The 14,617-nt window shown below is 47.2% G+C and overlaps 1 protein-coding gene across 5 annotated transcripts in view; it reads left to right on the top strand.

Annotated features, from left to right (window-relative positions):
- Nucleotides 1-1,394: 1,394 nt before the first annotated feature.
- Dclk2 (doublecortin like kinase 2) overlaps nucleotides 1,395-14,617 on the top strand; it is a 152,853-nt gene continuing 139,630 nt past the window's right edge. For 3 of the 5 annotated variants that reach the window (XM_045131057.1, XM_045131059.1, XR_006632913.1), the window contains exon 1: nucleotides 1,396-1,909. In XM_045131057.1, the coding sequence (XP_044986992.1) occupies nucleotides 1,489-1,909 (421 nt within the window). In that variant the 5' untranslated portion in view covers nucleotides 1,396-1,488. Of the gene's footprint in view, nucleotides 1,910-14,617 lie in introns of all 5 variants that reach the window. The other 2 variants (XM_004655855.2, XM_045131058.1) reach the window with 2 other exon arrangements.

The raw sequence follows: 14,617 nt of genomic DNA on the forward strand, positions 1-14,617 counted from the left end.
GATTTATCTGTGCTCTATTTGTTAACATAGTTACAGGCAAGAGCGCAGTGGCCCGGGAGTTCTAGTCCTACAGATATCTTAGTCCCACATCAAGATTAGGACTCAAAGCCGGGCGTGGTGGCGCACGCCTTTAATCCCAGCACTCGGGAAGCAGAGGTAAGAGGATCGCTGTGAGTTCGAGGCCACCCTGAGACTCCATAGTGAATTCCAGGTCAGCCTGAGCTTGAGTGAGACCATACCTTGGAAAAAAAAAAAAATTAGGACTCAACACCTGATTTTCATCTTATTCTAATGGATAAACTGAAGCAACCCTCTTCTTTTGAAAGCTAATTGACATGATCACTTGCACCTGACCAAGTGGGGGAAGGGCTCCGAGGGTCTCTCCTCTGCAGTCACCAAAGATCCCTGCTCTGCATAAATATCTGTTGATTCAGAACGTGTGGGAAACCAGCAACTTCTTATCGCTCCTCCATTCAAAGTTACTGAAGAGTCCGTGTTAGCGAATCTGCAGTGGGAAGTGTGAAGGCTGGATTTTTTTTTTTTAAAGCCTTTTTTCCATAAAGCAGCCCATCTGCTGGTGAAAGAAACAAAACAATTCTTGCGTCCCTAATCCAATGTTATGTTTTGGGTTTCAGCCCCATTTTGGCCTCGATTCCTCACCAAGACAGAGGTAGGCTCAGGATGTGCCTGGTGCCCTTGAATCGCCTCTGTCCTTTGTAGTTTTTTTTTTTTTTTTTTTTTTTTTTTTTTTTTTGGCCTGCGTGGTTACGTTGCCCCGGCGCCGGCGGAGCGCGGCTGCCGCCAGGGCCGGGAGGATCCTCTTCCCCCGCCCCGCACGCCTCCCGGCTCTCCATCTCCCTCTGCGCGCGCGTCCTGGGTGTCCCCGGCGAGGGACGCGAGGTGTCCGCCCCTGGCCGGGGAGCCTGGCGGTCGGGCCGAGCAGCGTAGGACCTCGCAGAGCCCCCCAGGGCGGCCGCAGGGGACCGGGCCTGGGCTCCGCGCGTGACGCATCCCCTCCCTCCCTCCCTCCCTCGGTCCCCGCCTGCCCTGGGCGCGCGGGCGTGAGCCGCCCAGCGGTGCGTGCTGGGGGGTACCCGGGGCCGAGCCTCGCACGCTTGGGTAGCCGAACTTTGCGGCTCCAAAAAAAAAAAAAAAAAAAAGGAGGGAGGGCGCGACTTGCGTGGTGAGGCGTGGCCGGGCGGAGGAGGCGCCGGGAAAGGGGGCGTGGGGCTTTCCTTGCCGGCTGCACAATGAGCCCGGCAGCTCTACGCCGCGGCCGCCGCTAGCCTCGGGCGGGCCGATCGGCCGCACCTGCGAGCCGAGGGCCGGATGCTGGAGCCAGGTGTCCCGGAGATGCCTTAAGGGGCCCCCGCGCGCGCACTCCCGCATCGCCGCAGTGCCGCCAGGGGGTCTGGATCGGCTTTATTTTTTTTTTTTATGTATTTATTTATTTATTTTTCCAGTGGAGAGCTCTCCTGAGCAGCCGCGATGGCCAGCACCAGGAGTATTGAGCTAGAGCACTTTGAGGAACGGGACAAAAGGCCCAGGCCGGGGTCGCGCAGAGGAGCCCCCAGTTCCTCCGGGGGCAGCAGCAGCTCGGGCCCCAAGGGCAACGGGCTCCTGCCCAGCCCGGCGCACAGCGCCCACTGCAGCTTCTCGCGCACGCGGACCCTGCAGGCTCTGAGCTCCGAGAAGAAGGCCAAGAGAGCGCACTTCTACCGCAACGGGGACCGCTACTTCAAAGGCCTGGTCTTCGCCATCTCCAGCGACCGCTTCCGCTCCTTCGACGCGCTCCTGGTGGAGCTCACCCGTTCCCTGTCTGACAATGTGAACCTGCCTCAGGGCGTCCGCACCATCTACACCATTGACGGCAGCCGGAAGGTCACCAGCCTGGACGAGCTGCTGGAAGGTAGGAGGGGCGGGCGCCGCGCTGCCCTGCAGGTGCGCGGGGGGGGGGGGACCCCCGGGTGGTGCGCGCCGCGGCGGCAGCAGGTGCAGTGGCTTGGGTGGGCCCCGTGCGCGCATCCCCGCGCTGCGCTGGGGCCGCCCCGCAGAGGGCTTGTGAGGAGGCCACGGGGATTGTATGCTGCTGTTTCTCTGTAGGTTCTGGGGTGTGTGGGAGCGGGCGCCCACATAGTCTTTCTCCTTCCCAGGAGACTTGCAGACGATGGGGGGAGGAGGAATCCTAAGAGCAGATTTAGGCGTAGGTGGCATCTCTTAAGATTAGCCAATTTGTCTTTCATGTGAAAGTGCAAACTGTTCGGGGGGGAGGGGGGAAGGCTGTCCTGGAAGGAACCGGGTAACCCCTGGTTACTGAGCTCTGGATCGCAGTGCAACGCACCTGTGGGTGATCCAGGGTTTTGCAGACCGTTCATTGTCGCTGCTTGGCTCGGCTGTGTTGGTGACGAGCTCTAGGCTGGCTTTCCACTTGCTGTAGATCAATGAAGGTGACCCTAGATAGCCAGTCTCAACCTTGGCTGCATCTTAGATCACATTTGGGGGTGGCACTTTTTAAGCGGTGCCTGGTTCTAAGTGGCCCTTAGCTACTTCCGATGTATTTGGTTTGGGGTGTGGCTTGGGCATTCGGAGTTTTTGAAGACTCCCTCACCAAAATTGGCAGCCAACTGTGAGAAAGTGTTTTCCACATTTGACTGGAAATGAGGTGAATGAAGGTCATCACCTGTCCTGCGTCCACTCCGCACAGAGTAGCTGGTTGGAATAGCAGGGTCTTCGAGCACCCGCAGTTGGAGCCTATCAGTAATTAGTAACCCAGCCAGGTCAGATAGGCAGCACTCAGCGGACCACTTGGCACTGTATGAGTCCTTGAATTCTTGCAGTATTTGCTCCTCTTTGGCTTCAGGGAGCAAAAGTACTACTAGCAGATCGAGCTCTCTATTTTTGGGTAGCACTCAGAAAGATGAGGCAAATCACAAGTATGTGGTGACTGTGCATTGACATGTAGTGAGCTCTTCCTTAATGTAGATAGCACATTCCCATGTACTTTAACATGCGTGTTAGCTTGGCAGGGAAAGAAAACTGATCCCTGAGCCAAGCATTTCAGAAAATATCATTTCAACATGCTCTAATATTCCAAAAACATTTTCTCCATTTTGCAGGTGAGGAAACTTAAATAACACTGTTTGCAGCTCAACTCTAATAAGTTAATGTAGCTACACGGAGGAGGCCTGCGGGGGGGTGGGGTTTCTTGGTCCCTGTTATGACTTGATACCCTTGCTCTGGCTATGTGCAACCCAATCAAAATGAAGCTGGTGCGTGTGTGTGTATCTCTGGCTGTGGCTTCACACATTGTCTCAGTGGTGTGTTTTGGTTTTGAAAGACAATCTTTGGGGGCGGGTGTGTAGGTCAAATAAAGATATCGTTACAAAGATCGTATTTTCTCAATCATGTGAAATTCTTAAAAGCAACCTTTTCTTAGATATTTTAAAAAATTTTTTTAAAAATGTTTGTTTATTTGAGAATGGACATGCCAGCGCCTCCAGCCACTGCAGACTCCAGACACACATGACACCTTGTGTATCTGGCTTTATGTGGGTCCTGGGGAATCAAACCTGGATCCTTTTGCTTTGCAGGCAAGTGCCTTAACTGCTAAGCCATCTCTCCAGCCCTTGCTTAGTTATTTCTAAATTTAGAAATCAGTTTTCTGACTGGTCCAAGGTCAGAGTTGCAATCCCTTGCCAGGGGCGAGGCAGTGTTACTAGCTAAGTAGGCGTTACTCACGTGCCCTTTGGATACTACACCTGGTGTGGTCTCTCAAGGTCAGTAATTTTTTTTAAATATACAAATTGTAATGTAGTTTTATTTGAGAGACAGAATGAATATATGAATAGGCATGCCATGGCCTCTTGCCAGTGCATGTGAACACCGGACTCACATACCACCTGTGCATCCAGCCTCATGTGGATACTGGGGAATTAAGCCCAGGTGGTCTGGCTTTACAAGCAAGTGCCTTTAACTGTTAAGCCATATCTATAGCCCCCAAAATATTTATTTATTTGCAAGGAAAGAGAGAGAGAGACAGACAGACAGACAGAATGAATTGACATGCTAGCGCCTCTTGCTGCTACAACCAAACTCCAGGCACATGTGCCACTTTGTGCATCTGGCTTTATGTGGGTCCTAAAGAATTGAATCTGGGCCAGCAGGCTTTACTACCAAGTGCCTTTAACTGCTGAACCATCTCCCCAGCCCAGGTCAATTTTAACACCCTTTTATTAAGTTATTTAACAATGGGTTTCGTACATAAAGTCAAGGTGCTTCAAAGGTGAATATCCTTGTGGGAGAGATGACTGAATGATCATTTTGTGCAGTAATGAGAAACCCATTATATACTGAGTCTCTCACTACCCAGGGAATGCATGGCCATCTGGGTCAAACGTCAAGTACAAACTGGCTCTGGACACGTTCCCTTCAGCATTCGTTCACTGATGTTGGGAGGATGCAGATTTGGGAAAGCACAGTATAGCATGCCGAGTCCCGATTCCACTCCAGTGAGATGAGTGATGACCGAGCCTTTCTATGACAGATGTTTCGGTGGCTTTGCTCACTTGGCTCAAGCAGTTTTTATATATTAAAATTTTTGCAGAAGGAGAAAACTGGGCAGTGGGGTGCAGGCTGGGGGTGTAGCTCAGCTGCCGGTGTTCTTGCCTATCATTCACAAAGCCCCAGCCCGGCTCCATCCTCAGCACCACGTGAACCAGGTGTGGTGGTGCATGCCTGTAAGCTCAGCACTTGAGAGACTTGGGAGGTGGAGGCAGAAGGATCAGAAGTACAGGTCATCCTTCTCTACATATCGAGTTCGAGGCCAGCCTGGGACACCTTGTCTAAGAAAGAATGAAAAACCGAAAAGAAAAATTTTTTTTTTTTGGATTTTCGAGGTAGGGTCTCACTCTAGCTCAGGATCTCCTGGAATTCATTATGTAGTCTCAGGGTGGCCTCAAACTCATGGCAATCCTCCTACCTCTGCCTCCCAAGTGTTGGGATTAAAGGCGTGCGCCACCACGCCCAGCCTGTCATATTTTTAAATCCTAGAATTCTGAGAGTAGGTTTTCCTTAGTCCATGGTGCAAGTCCATGAGACAGAGGCAGGAGGATCTTTGCAAATCTGAGACCAGTTTGGTCCAAGACTATGGAAAAAAGAAAACAGAAATGATTGCAATTCTCATAGAAGAAATAATATACTCTTATAGAACTGTTTTCTTTTGCAAAGGCACCCCTCTGTACTATCTGTCTGTCATTGTGGAAAGCAGTTTGAACTTTTAGTTAAAAATCATGGGTTGGGAAATTCAGATTTATTATCTTGGAGAATGGGCTAGCGTTACTCGCCTCAGTAAAGGTCAGTGGTGGGCTGGAGAGATGGTTTAGCGGTTAAGAGCTGCCTGTGAAGCCTAAGGACCCTGGTTCAAAGCTCGATTTCCCCAGGACCCATGTTAGCCAGATGCACAAGGGGGCGCATGCATCTGGAGTTCCTGGAGTTCGTTTGCAGTGTTGGAGGACCTGGCGCGCCCGTTCTCTCTTTCTCTCTTTTACTCTCTCTGTCGCTCTCAAATAAATAAAAATGATTTTAAAAGAAAAGGTCAGTGGTATAGCCTCTGTTGTCAAATGGATTTATTTCATTTTAGTTGATTTTAATAAAGCTCCATCTTTGTTTTTAAGTACTTTTACCTATTTATTTGTGAGCAGAGAAAGACAAAGAGAATGGGTGCACTAAGGCTTCCTGCCTGCAAACAAACTCCAGAGGCATATGCCGCTCTGCATTTGGCTTTGTGTGGGTGCTGGGGAATCAAATCCTGTCTTTAGGCTTTGCAGGCAAGCACCTTAACTGCTGAGCCATCTCTCCAGGTATCTTATGGGTAGGAATTCTGGAAGATGATTATGTGGTTAAAGTGCTTGTTGCACAAGCACAAGGACCTGAGTTTGAATCCTCAGCACACATCTAAGATGCTGGGTGCAGTGGCTTTAATGCTGGGGAGGTGGAGACACATATGCCTGAGGCTTACTGGCTAGCCAGATTAACTGAATTGGTGAGCCCTCAAGGAGAGATACTGTATCAAAAAATAGAGGGGCACTGGAGTGATGGCTTAGCGGTTAAGGTGCTTATCTGTGAAGCCTAAGGACCCAGGTTTGATTCCCCAGTACCCAGTGTAAACCAGATGCACCAAACTGGCACATGTGTCTGGAGTTCGTTTGTAGTGTCTGGAGGCCCTGGCATGCCCATTCTCTCTCCCTCCCTATCTCTCAAGTAAATAAATAAATAAAATATTTTTAAAATAAAGTGGAGAGCTGTAGAGATGGCTCAGCAGTTAAAGGCACTTGCTTGCAAAGCCTGGCAGCCTGGGTTCAATTCTCCAGTGCCCATGCAGCCTAGATGCACAAAGTGGCACAGGCATCTGGAGTTTGTTTGCAGTGCCAGGAGGCCCTGTCTTGCTCCTTCCGTTTCTTCTTCTCCCTCTTCTGGCAAATAAATAATGAAATAGGTGAAGGAGACACCTAATGTTGACCTCTGGCCTCCATAAGCACAGGCACACATGTGTGAGTGCAGATGCATATGTACACGCACGCACGCACGCATGCACACACGCACACGCGCGCTTCTGGTTAAGACAGCTCCCTGGACACTTGGCCAGCTTTGCAGAGGTAGATGTCAGTGCACAAGGCAAACACCCTTTTTCCTTTAACCAGCCTTAAGTAAGTTGTTCAAGAAAAGAGCAACATCTTTGTTTTCAGTTTTTCAGTTTTGCCAGTGTCTGAGATGCCTGGCTTAAATTTCCTCTTTGGATGCCTGTCATTGCCGTATTCCTGCACCTTCGTTTCCTGTGTGTGTATTTACACCCCAGCATTATTCTAACTCCGCTCCTACTAGTTTCAGTGTTTCTGTCAACCCTACCATTAAATTTTAAGGATTGCTTTTAGTAGTTTTTATTTAAAGTTTACTTATTAGTTGAGAGAGGGAATGAGAATAGGAGGGAGAGAATGGGTATGCCCAGGACTCCAGCCGCTGCAGACAAACTCCAGACACATGCACCACCATGTGCATCTGGCTTATGTGGGTTCTGGGAGTCAAACCTGTTTCCTTAGGTTTTGCAGGCAAGCGCCTTAACAATGAGGCATTTCTCCAACCCATGTAGTTTTTAAAAAATATTTGGGCTGGAGAGATGGCTTAGTGGTTAAGCGCTTGCCTGTGAAGCCTAAGGAACCCGGTTCGAGGCTCAGTTCCCTAGGACCCATGTTAGCCAGATGCACAAGGGGGTGCATGTGTCTGGAGTTCATTTGCAGTGGCTGAAAGCACCCATTCTCTCTCTCTCTGTCTTTCTCTGTTGCTCTCAAATAAAATTAAAATAAATTTTAAAAAATAAAAAAAAAATATTTGAGTGAGAGAAAGAATGGGCTCAGCAGGGCCTCCAGCCACTGCAAACAAACTCCAGATGCACGTACCACATTTTGCATCTGGCTTTATGAGGGTCCTGGGGAATCGAACCTGGGTCCTTTGGCTTTGCTGGCAAGCGCCTTAACCACTCAGCCATCTCTTCAGCCCTTAATAGTTTATTTTCCCGTATTTAGTTTTGATACATTCTATTGACTTCTTACTTTGTATGTCAGAAATGTTTTAAGGCTAGAATCTCGATGGGTGCTCTTTCATTCCTTGAAAGATACCATAGTTCTCATAGTTTCTTTGTCCTCTGACTCAGGGTGCTTGACCTGTTAGCCATGTTTTCTGTTGTATAAAGCAGAATGTGTGTAATAATGTCATTTGTCAGGAGGACCCTATAGATTGCATAAATGGGAAAATAAGTGGGAAAACATTTAGTGGGACCAACTGACATACTTTGGATCACACCATTATTAACATCTCGAATAACAGACTCAAATAAACTGGTTATGACCCATGTTACCTTTTGGCTGTGGGTGATTACAGCTTATCACGTTATGCTTTTAAAAATATGTTCATTGGTCGCTATTCAAGATTAATTCAAAACTAATAGTAATGCAATCCTTTCTCACAGGCAGCGATTAATATTCTGTTCCCTTATGTCCTTGTTTCATCTGAAAGAATCAAGAAGAAAAGAAAAAAACAAAAAAGGTTACAAAAAATGTATTGCTCCCCCTGCTCTTGTTCCTTAACCGTGTGTGAGAGGGAGAACTCGGGAAAGAGCCCAGGGCAGACCTGCCTCGCACTGGCCTAGCCGTCACTGTCAGGAGCTGGAACGTGAGTCTCATGACCTACTGAGACACTTCGCAGCTAGTACCCAGGGCTGCTTGATGAATAAATAGCGGTGGTCCTCCAGCATCTGGACATCAAAATGTGTGCCCTTGTAACTTCTCTCCTCCGCTTCTGGACACGTCCTCTGGAGCTGCAAAAGTGCATCCTACTGCCATTTCTTCCTCTTTCTCCTCCTCTTCCTCCCCCCTTTCTGCCTGGTGTATACTGAGGCACCGCGCTAACCCAGCCCCATCTACCTGCAGCTGCCTGTCAGACGTTTGTAAGTGGTCACCAGGCTGTCCTCCAGCTTCCCCCTCCTCCCACTTTCCTGAAGAGGAGTACTTCATTTTTTTTTTTTTTTTTTTAAGACAAACATCTGGTTTCTGAATGTCTCATCATGCCAAATCTTTTTGGGTCACAGTTATTACTTAATGCTTATCAGCTATATGAGACAGCTTCAGGTTCGCTGAGATGAGCTTCCACACCAGGCACAGCGATGGAGGAAGGGCTTTATTGAAGCCTACAGATCCGGAGAAAGTTCCATGATGGCAGAAGAAACTGGCCTGCTTTCACAGGACCAGACATGCAGAGAGAGAAGCACAAGCCTAAAAATCAAACGGCACACAGCACACTTCAGGAACACCTGCTAGACACATCTTTTGATTGAAATCTCAAACCCACCAACACACCTTAAGATCCACCCAGTGACACCGCCTCCAGCCAGGTGGCTGCAGCTGCAAACTACAAATTAATAAAACACTGAATATATTGCGGGCCATCCATTCAAACTACCACATCAGCTTTCGGTCAGACTCGTGGCAACATTCTGGGATTAAGGAGGAGATTGTTAAGCAAAGAACTCTAGACATTGGGGAAACTCTATTGAGGAAAGTTTAACCACTGCTTAGAAGATAAGCCAGTTAGTGGATGGGCCCTATATCCATTAGGCCGCAGTTGTTTACAAATATTATTATATAGTTACATTTCAGGTTGAAACTTTCTTTCAGTGGCCATAGGGCTTCAGTGTTATTTCACATGAGAATTTACTTTGATTCGACACGTAGTAGTCACACACATATGTATGATTGTGTGGCATCTCCATGCCTATATGTAATAGGCCATGGTCAGATTGTGGAAGACACCTGACCTCAACCTCTGGTCTCTACCTATACCCACAGACATATGAACACAAAAACACATGCCTTCATATTATACATGCATGTAATAAAATCTAACATCCAAATTATAGAAGCCAGGTATTGCTCTCATTACATTGTCACTTAAGTGTTTATACATGTAAAAGTAGATATACTCATGAAAAGGTCTTATACAGGGATGCAATCTGAATGGAAAAAAAATACCAACATATTTTCATGACCAATAAAAATGCAAAACAGTGGGCTGGGAAGATGGCTCAACTATTAAAGGTGTTTGGCTGTAAAACTTTCTGGCCTTGGTTCGTACCCAGGTAAAGCCAGGTGCACAGAGTGGCAAATATATGTGGAGTTTGTTGGCATTGGTGAGAGGCTCTGGCATGCCCATCCACCCCTCTGCTTGCAAATCAATAAAAATATTTTTTAAAAAATGCAAAATAGGAATATACAGCTGTAGCAACTGTTTGTTCCACTAAACTGGTGTTCCTATGTGGTTCTAGTACTCAGTGCTCAATTTGGTATGTGGTGTTTCTGAATGTCGTGTGCTAAGTCAGCTTTACACTGTCAATGAGCCTTTGTTCCTGCAGGGTAAACGCATGTCCTGTGGCTTGAATTCGTTGTGAACATGCCTTTTGTATATTATTCGACCACTCACTGGTTTCCCTTGCCCCTGGCAAAGTTGTGCCCATTGATGCCCGAAGAATTGAGGCTTTGAACACAGAATTGTGTGGCCAGGATTCCTATAGAAGCCATCATTGAGATAGAAGTTCCAGAATAGGTGACGTTTTGTCATCCAGATTCCCAAAATTGGGGCTGGGGAGATAGCTTAGTTGGTAAGGTGCCTTCCTCACAAGCAAGAGGACCCAGCACATGTGAAAATGCCTGGTGTAGTGTCAGGAACCTATAATGCAGCCGGGTGTGGTGGCACATGCCTTTAATACCATCACTTAGGAGGCAGAGGTAGGAGGATCACCATGAGTTTGAGGCCATCCTGAGACCACATAGTGAATTCCAGGTCAGCCTGAGCTAGAGTGAGACCCTACCTTGAGAAACCAAAAAAAAAAAAAAAAAAAAAACAAAAAACAATTTACAAAAAAAAGAACCTATAATCCCAGTGCTGGGGAGGCAGAAACAGGAGGATCCCTGGAGTTTGTTGACTAAGTTGTATAGCCTAGTTGGAGGGTCCTGGGCCAATGAGAGACCTTGTTTAAAAAAAAAAATCAATGAATTTTTCTAAGGAATGACATCTAGAGTTGTCCTCTAGCCTCCACACCTGCTCACACATGCATCCCAACCCCTTTGTGCAGTTTTAAAAACTTCTTAAAAGTATTATTTGGGAGGGAAGGAGGGAGAGGGAGGAAGGAAGTGGCAGATGGAGAGAATGGGCACAGCAGGGCCTCCAGTCACTGAAAATGAACTCCAGACACGTGCACCTGGCTGATGCGAGTGTTGTCCAATCTAACCTGGGTCGTTAGGCTTCCTAGGCAAGCAGCACTTTAACTGCTAAGCCATCTCTCCAGCCCTCCGCCCCCGCTCTGTATATTTTTGAAAAGCGTAATTAAAAACAACATTTGCACAAGTGTGTGTGTGCGCGCATATGGGTGCCCCAGTGTCTCATGCTGTTGCCAATGAACTCCAGACCTATGTGCCACTTTCTGTGTTTGGCTTTGTATAGGTGCTGGAGAGAGTCAAACTCAGCTGATGGGCTTTGCAAGCAACTGCCTTTAACCACGGAGACAGCTCCCCAGCCCTAAGGCACACAATGCCTGTAGTGAGCTCTGAGTATAGAATAATCTTGGCCCAGGTGTGAAGAGAGGGGAAAAAAAAATAGATGATGGATCTGATTTATCGTTTACATCCAACAGATTAAGTAAAGTTTCTGTCTCGGTGGGTGGGGTTTTTGGTTTCATTTTAAACTAATTTCCTTGGTAATGACCTCCTCCCATATCTCTTTGAGCCTCATGGATCCATATTTGTTCACAGTATCTTTTCTTGGTGGGAAAGATCAGGGCTGTACAGCTGCGTGGGACTTTAGGAGAGGACTTTGGTCTGCCGCTTGCCCTCAGATGGTCTGAGATGCCAAAGCTCTCAGTATGTATTATGTAGGTGAACGCATTAGGAGTGGTCCAGAGGCCCACCACGCAAGAGCGGAGCAGAAACACCCCACCCAAGTGGGACATCTCACATCATCACTCTGCTGATTCAAGTGATTTTAAATTCTGGCCCCAGGCTGGAGAGATGGCTTAGCAGTTAAGCGCTTGCCTGTGAAGCCTAAGGACCCTGGTTCAAGGCTCGATTCCCCAGGACCCACGTTAGCCAGATGCACAAGGTGGCGCACACGTCTGGAGTTCGTTTGCAGTGGCTGGAGGCTCTGGCCCGCCCATTCATTCATTCATTCATATTCTCTCTCTCTCTGTCTCTTTCTCTGTCTGTCACTCTCAAATAAACAAATAAACAAAAATGAAAAAAAAAAATTCCGGCCCCATACAGCATGGTTAGGAAGCCCAACTCAGTGGTTTTTTGTTGTTCGTTTTTTGTCACTACAGACCAAATCAGTGTTACTTTTCTTCACTCTGTAGTTTTCTTAATCAACTGGGTGTGTGGACCCCTCTACCATGCCCTTCTGAGGAAGCCTGCACGTTACATTATACTCCACCCAAAATCCTAGAGTCTTCTAACTTTTTATTGACAGTTAACAACTATGGCTGTGTGTAGTGTATTTTGATCATAATCCCTTCCTGTCCTCTCTTGTCTCTCCTCCCCACACCTCTTCCTCTGAACCCCCTTTCCCCCCTCTAACCAGACCCTCTTCTGTTGTGACGTTTGTCCCCTCCCTCTGTCCCTGCTTCCCTCTCCCTCCCTCATCATCCATGATGACATGTCAGTGTCCTGAAATGACAGCTGCTGTGAGGACACGGGTGCAGCAGCCACCTCATGTCCCTAATACAACATCCCAAAACATTGTTTCCCCATTCTCTGGTCCTTACAATCTTTCTGCCGCCTCTTCTGCTATGATCCCAGGTGTGATAGTGATGTGTCATTTAAAGCTGAGCGTTTTACCTGTTGTTTCTTGGCGCTTGCCTGGAGTCTGTCTCTCCAGTAGTCGACACCATCTGCGGAAAGAAGTGTCCCTGATTAAAAGTGACAGCAGCTGTAGGACAGGAACATAAACAGAAGTCCCCAGAGGGCAGCTTGGTGGGCACAACATGTGCGTGTACCCAAAAACCTGTAGTGGCTTCATCTCTCCTAGTGCCTATGACCTTCCAACCATAGGCTTTTGTTTATTTTTCTCGCTTTAATCCAGGCTGACCCAGAACTCACACGGTATCCCAAGCTAGCCTCCAACTCACAGTGATCCTAGCCCCACCTCTAGAGGGCTGGGATTAAAGGCGTGCAACTCCACACCTGGCTTTTGACTAGGTTTTCAGTACCAGGCACGAGTGATCTCCCATAGAGTGGGCCTTAAATCCAATCATACTGTTTGGTTACCCCCACAGCAGTCATTTGGGCACCTTGTCCCTTTAGTTTTAGGAGTTAGACATTTAGGTTTCTAAGATTTTACAGACAGTAAGGTGTCTTCCCATTTTTTTTTTTCCTTCTCTGACTTCCCATTTTTGTGTTGCCTTAAGAGAGAGTACGTGTGTAAGCATGCCTGTCTTTTACTCTAGGTGTTTGCACTTCTGGTTCATAAGCAGGTCTTCCTTTCCTCAAGGTACTTGCTTCTGCTTCAAGAGTTGGGTATAGTCTAAGGGTCCACATTTTGCATGACTGAATTTCTACCAGGAATATGAAGATAATTTTAAATCATATACTAGTTAGTGGTATTCACTAGTTAATATTCTCAGTGGAGTATGTGACTGAGATGTGAGCTGAAACTGAAATTTCCTACTATATGTATGATTGTATGCCATCTGAAAAAGCAAGTTCTTTTAATGTCTTAAGAACACTTAACGTGAGATATCACTACAGATTTTTAAATTCTTTTTGTTTATTTATTTATTTGAGAGCAACAGAGAGAGAAATAGGCAGATAGAGAGAGAATGAACTCGCCAGGGCCTCCAGCCACTGCAAACGAATTCCAGACGCGTGCACCCCCTTGTGCATCTGGCTAACGTGGGTCCTGGGGAATCGAGCCTTGAACCAGAGTCCTTAGGCTTCACAGGCAAGCGCTAGACCACTAAGCCATCTCTCCAGCCCCAGATTTTTTTTTTGTTGTTGTTGTTTTGGTTTTGGTTTTTCAAGGTAGGGTCTCACTCTGGCCCAGGTTGACTTGTAATTAACTATGTAGTCTCAGGGTGGCCTTGAACTCACGGCAATCCTCCTACCTCTGCTTCCCAAGTGCTGGGATTAAAGGCATGCGCCACCACGCCTGGCTCCAGACTTTTATTACTATACAGTGCATTATTGTTAGCTATCCTATTGGATACCAGCTTGCATTTTTCTCTCCTCTCAGCCCCTGGCAACTATCATTCCACTTTTTTTGTTTTTGGTTTATCGAGGTAGGGTCTCACTCTAGCCCAGGCTGACCTGGGATTCACTATGTAGTCTCAGGGTGCCCTCAAACTCTCGGCGATCCTCCTACCTCTGCCTCCCAAGTGCTGGGATTAAAGGTGTGCGCCACCACGCCCGGATGTGTACCATATTTTCTTTACCCACTCATCTGTCACTGGACATTTCAGCTTTTTCTATGCCTTGAATAAATCTGCAGGGAAAATGCAAGTATCTCTTTGGGCTCCTGTTCTTGATTGTTTTGGGCATATGCCTACACGTGTGATTGCTGCACTCTGTGATATTTCTGTTTGACCTTTTTGGGAGGGTACAGTGGTCAAGATAACACAGGACCTCACATATGCTGGGCAAGTCCTCTACCCTTGAGGCAATAGCTACAGCTCAGTAGTTCTAGTTTAAAATTTTGAGAAACCTCCATGCTGCCTTCCATAACATTTCACACACACACAGTGTGCTAGGATTCTTGTTTCTCTGTATCGTCTTCAACACTTGCTATTTTATTTTAAAATTTTAGAAATATTTTTACTTATTAACAAGGGGAGAGAATTATAATGGTACAACAGGACCTTTTGCTCTTGCAAATGAACTCCAGATGCATGTGCTACATGGGTACTGGGGAATTCAACCCTAGCCAGAAAGCTTTGCAAGCAGCCACCTTTAACTGCTTTAACAGCCATCTTCTTAGCCCTATTTGAAATCTTCATTTTGGCCTGGAGAGATGGCTTAGTGGTTAAGGC

The sequence above is a fragment of the Jaculus jaculus genome, chromosome 12, assembly GCF_020740685.1.
Source record: "Jaculus jaculus isolate mJacJac1 chromosome 12, mJacJac1.mat.Y.cur, whole genome shotgun sequence".
In the NCBI taxonomy this organism is placed as follows: Eukaryota; Metazoa; Chordata; class Mammalia; order Rodentia; family Dipodidae; genus Jaculus; species Jaculus jaculus.